Consider the following 5,274-nt stretch of genomic DNA (forward strand, 5'->3'; position numbering starts at 1 on the left):
AACGTACTCTCTCTCTCTCTCTCTCTCTCTCTCTCTCTCTCTCTCTCTCTCTCTCTCTCTCTCTCTCTGTTCTTGTTCTGAGCAGGTTTTGAAGAACTAGGGTTCATAACTAATCTGAATCTTTGTCTCCTCTATGTTCTGTTTTGTCTTTTCTTGAACCTTGAACTGGTGTCGTTGTCTGTGTTTGGACTCTGAGGAAATTGTATAGTACATAGAAGACTAGACTTTATCAGATGTGTCATCTTAAGTTTTTGTTGGGTTTTGCTCTCAAGTTGCAAGGTGATTGTTTTCTCTAGGTTAAGCCGAGGTAGTGATAATCTTGATCCTATGTTTTGAATCTTGTTGGTATAAGGATTGTTGGCTATCCTTTTTATGATCAAAACATAAGACAAGCTATTTTATATATCCTGATGGTTAGGATATCACAAGTGAAGAATGAAGACTTGACAAGATCACATGTGTCTTACGTAACTGGTGCATATGCATCTGATGTTTTTCACTGAGAATTCTACATATCATGATGGTAAAGATATCACAAGTGAAGAATGAAGACCTGTCAAGATCTCATGTGCATCAGGTAGTTCATGCATATGCATCTCATGTTTTTCACTGAGAATGGCAGCTTTGCTTGTCATCCTAGATCGGATGATACCTCCTGGTGTATCTGTCCTAATCTATTGGGTCTGTATGTATGCATGTCTAAATGCTTTTGCTATTTGTGTATCATTAGTTTGAATTCCCCTGTTTGAATTCAAATCCCCTTTAGCAAAACATTTGTCGTTACCTTGGTGCTTCAAGTCAGTCTAGGGTTGTGTAGTGTTTCCAACCCGTGACCACATGACTAGAGCTTAGAGGCTCCAGCTAGGTTTGTGATACACAAACTAATATATTAGCTGGCTCTTTGTTTTTATCTCATGTACATCTGGTAGTTCATGCATGTGCATCACATTCATTCAGGATGGCAATCTGCTTGCCATCCAGATTTGGTGGATACCCGTGTTGTATCTATCCTAATCTTTGAGTCTAACTTCGTGCAGATTTAAATGGTTTTGCTTCAGCTTTTCAAGTATTTGAATTTCAAATCTCTTTTAGCAAAACATTTTTCATCGTGCTTGAGCTCCAAGTTAGTCTAGGGTTGTGTTGTTCTTCCAACCCATGAGCACATGACTAAAGCACTTTTAGGTCAGCTCATTTTTTAGTCCAGCTGGGTTTTGTGATACACAAACCAAGTCAGCTGCTGAGCCATGTGATGCACCGCCCAAGCTATCAGCTGGCCTATGTGTCCTCATATAGGAATATGTTTTGTTGTGTCTCCTTCATTCACAAAACCTTTTGTTTCTTCCTTACTGGACCATTATCATATAAGAGAGTTGTGTTTGTCTTTACTCTCTTGGAGCCTTTTGTTTGTCCCTTGGCCCTCTCACTTTATGAGTTTGGACAAGGACTAAAGTCCAAAAGTTGCCTCCCATTTTGGTAAACGGGCATGCTCTCCTTTAGCTTGCACTTTGCCTATATATATGGAGCAAGTCTCTTCTTGCTCCTTGGTTATTCAAAATGTAGTTTTCTACATTGTTTTAGTTGGGTCTAGGTTTTACCTTGCATTGCTCATTTGCCTCTAAGTCTTCCCTTGGTGATTGTAAATCTTAGAGCAAGAGCAGCAAAAACTCTTTTCATAAACCCATTAGCATTCTGCATATCATGAGTGTTGGTAGTGCAGCAACCCCAGAAGTATTCAAGAAGGATCAGTTGATCGAGGAGAGCTGAGTTCTAGAGAGTCAGTTAAAGGCGTTAGCTGAGGTCTGAAGAATCCCTCTCATTAGGATAGCTGAGTTCTGAGTTGAGTATTCTGAGAAGTGTTCAAGAAGAATCAGTTAAAGGCGTTAGCTGAGTTCTGAGTTGAAACTTCTTCTTATACCTTCATATGTAAACACTTGAGAGACAAGAGAGGTAGGTCTAGACTAGTAGGTAGACTAGGCAGGATAGCAAGTAGTTGTTGTATCCCTAGAACTATAATCTTGTGAGGAGTGAGGTGAGTCACTCAGAGACAGGAGAGATAGATCTAGACTAGTGGGTAGAGTAGGTAGGATTGCAAATTGTCGTTGTATCCCTAGACTATAATCTTGTAAGAAGTGAGTTTTACATAGTGGAAGGTTTGTCCCTCAAGAGTTAGGGGCACGCAGTTTTTCTCCCTGGTGCAGGGTTTCTGCGAATAAAAAACGTACTGGTGTTATTTCTTTTACTTTCCGGTACTTGTTCTTTTATTTATTACTACGTCTCTCTGTTATCAGGATAGCTAAAGGTTTTGCTATCCTTGTGAACGGAATTGGACGAAAAAGTAATAAAGGCCTACTCCCCCCCCCCCTCTAGGACCTTCAAATCTTAAATTCAGTAGTGTGTCTATTTGGTGAACTATTGAGTCCATAAAATGATTTCAATGAGTTTAATTTTGATGTCAAAGTTAGCAGCAGTACAAATAGTCTGTAACTCTGTATGTAGAATCATATATGTATTTTTGATTTCCATCTGCGGCCAAATCAACCATTTCATTGACCTTTTTGAGTTTGATATTTAGGAGCAAAACAAATAGTATGTGAAGAATGTCATAAATGTTATAAAATCTTTGACATTCAATGACCCTTTTGAGTTTTGATGCTCTCTTGTTTATCAAAGGACAGATAATGTTAGTTTGTGAAGAATGTCATTGACATGAACTGTTTCCTGCCTACAGAAACATCATAAAATGCATTGTCAGTTGATAATTTATTTGATTCATTTTCTGCTGGGCAGAAACTTCCATATAAATTTGTGAAGAAATATGGAGGAGAGCTATCAAGTTCAGCATCTCTAAAGCTTCCGGATGGTTTAGAATGGGAAGTGGATATCACCAGGTGTGATTCTAAGGTTTGGTTCGAGAAGGGTTGGGAAAATTTCTCTTATTTTTACTCCATTGGCCACGGCCACTTTCTGGTTTTTGGATACCAAGGGAATTCTAAATTCGATGTTTGCATATTTGATAGAACAGCCACAGAGATTGACTATTCCCGAACTGTGGAAGATGATGATTCATCTGGTGAAATTTTGGAGGACTGTCTAAGGGGTTCAAGGAATTCAGGTTCTGTTTCTCGCAAGAAAAACAGGAACAATTCAACTGGTAAACCAGAAATGGATGATAACAATGATGAAGGTGATGTGGGTAGTGAGGAGGGTGAGGATGAAGATAATCATTCTAGGAGAATGCATCCGGTCACATCAAGTATTCGAAAGGAAATAGCTCTTCAGAGAGCTAAAGATTATGAACCCGCACTCCCTCATTTTGTGATTGCAATCCGTACCTCAAGTATCCCTGGAGGTTATTTGGTATGGCTAACTTCATTCATTATAAGTCGGTGTGAAAATTAAGCAGGCATACATCTCTTTAACATTTTTGTTCTTCTTCTGCAGTATGTGCCATCTGTGTTTAGCAAGACATATCTTGCTACGCAGCCTACTCACATCATGCTTCAAACGGTTTCAAATAAGGAACCCTGGTGTGTAGATATGCATTATGAAAGATCAGCATGCAGATTACGGGCTGGTTGGCCTGGATTTGTGAAAAGCAATAAATTAGTGCTGGGTGATGCTTGTGTCTTTGTGTTAAAAGACAGCAATGCATTTCTATTTGATGTTGTGTTTTACCGGGCCACATAGAGGCTACTACTTTCACATTGTCCCCCCTGCTGGTTAGTATTTTGTTGGTTTATGCATCCCTCACTTGTCCACGTGACCTTTCCTTTTTGGCTGCCGGGAGAAGGCTGGGATTAATTCAAGACCAGAAAGTTGAATATTTGAAGACCCTGCAATGAATCGGTGTTTGAGATCTATTATGTTGTTTTGATCTTGCAGAGCTCTATAACTTATCCCCTTACGTTTGTAACCTTGGTCTATCATTCTATCAAGTTATCTGTAGTGATTAAACATGCGTTGTATCTTTCTCATGTTTTCTGAAGGCAACTCACTACGCGTACGTCTAATAATCTGTTGTTGTTGATCAAGATCTTGAGCTTGCTACTGCATTTTGTACCTACTGATGCAATGTCTGTAACTTATCACATTTTCTTGTTTTTTTTTTTTCGTTTGTTTTTCTCTTGAATAGCCCCTAAAAAATTGTCTTTAGAAAGATCCGGCGTCATTTATGTCATTGTGGACATTTCATTTGAAAATAGCACAACTAACATCTTTCGCTCCTTTTCTGGTAATTTTCTTCAAGATCATACATCGAGAGTGACATTGGATTCTAGGGACAGCTAACCATATGCATAATGTATGGATTAAACTGTAAACAAGATAATTCGCTTTCAAAATAGTTTTGTTGATACCCTTCTCTTTCAATCTACTCCAACTCTCCATTGTCAAATGATATGTAGTTCGTCGCGGTAAAACATTCAAACTACACATCTAAATTTCTGTATTATAGTTTTATGAGTTTAGAAGTCCTCTCCTCTATATGGCGATGCGCCTTTAGTATAAAAAAGAACACTCGGAACTTTCCTAGCATCCAACACGTATCCAGTTCAGTTTTTCAGTAACGATGTGTCATTTTGTCGTAGAACTCGTATTTCACAACCAAACTCTACTCTTAAGTAATTTTAACTCCTGGCATGAGACTAGTAATCTGATTAACCTCTACTACACTCTTGTCTCCACATATACCCCATTTCTCTAAGTTTACAAAATACACACTGATTTTGTGTTTTTTTAGGTCAGCTGATATATCTACTACAATAAAGCCGAGCTTTCAACAAATTCACCAAAATGTGAACTGCCAATTTTGCCCAGCTATCACTTTACTCTTACAACCAAAACGAATGTTATTATAGTCAAGAGATAAAAAAATAAAATAAAAAAACAAGATAAATAAAAAAGGAGATAATTGAGGATAGAAAGTGGGAAAGAGATGGGAGAGTTTTAACTGCCAAGAAACTTCACAGTCCTCACTACCCATTAACTTCATAAGATGAAAAGAAAAAAAAAACAAGGGTGCTGTTATTTCCACCCCGCTAAATGTTCAGTTTACTCCACGTCTTATTTTTTACCTTTAAAGTTCCAATTCTACCCTTAAAATTTTGAGAAAATATGGTTTTTATTTTCATTCTTTTAACTCACAATTATATATAAAAGTGATGAAATCTAAAAATATATACAAATATTTCATTGATATATTTGACTCAGACCTCCATTCTTCTCAAACCACATCTTATGTTCTCCTTGATCTCTTTCTTGAGTTCTTTATTTACA

General features: G+C 37.7%; 1 protein-coding gene across 1 annotated transcript; it reads left to right on the forward strand.

The window, feature by feature from the left end:
- Positions 1–615: 615 nt before the first annotated feature.
- On the forward strand, positions 616–3,687 carry LOC101303716 (B3 domain-containing transcription factor VRN1-like). Its single transcript, XM_004301817.1, has 4 exons — positions 616–685; positions 1,038–1,123; positions 2,788–3,357; positions 3,442–3,687. The coding sequence occupies exons 1-4, from the start codon at positions 616–618 to the stop codon at positions 3,685–3,687; spliced, it is 972 nt and encodes a 323-aa protein (XP_004301865.1).
- The last annotated feature ends 1,587 nt before the right edge of the window (positions 3,688–5,274 follow it).

Source organism: Fragaria vesca, linkage group LG5, assembly GCF_000184155.1.
Source record: "Fragaria vesca subsp. vesca linkage group LG5, FraVesHawaii_1.0, whole genome shotgun sequence".
Taxonomy (NCBI): Eukaryota; Viridiplantae; Streptophyta; class Magnoliopsida; order Rosales; family Rosaceae; genus Fragaria; species Fragaria vesca.

What these genes read in the sequence shown, in the direction of transcription:
- LOC101303716 (XM_004301817.1), top strand. Translation starts at nt 616, where the DNA reads ATGGCAGCTTTGCTTGTCATCCTAGATCGGATGATACCTCCTGGTGTA. An exon ending in TGTCCTAATCTATTGGGTCT is followed by an intron (nt 686 to 1,037) that starts GTATGTATGCAT and finishes AACTTCGTGCAG; the next exon opens with ATTTAAATGGTTTTGCTTCA. An exon ending in GTATCCCTGGAGGTTATTTG is followed by an intron (nt 3,358 to 3,441) that starts GTATGGCTAACT and finishes CTTCTTCTGCAG; the next exon opens with TATGTGCCATCTGTGTTTAG.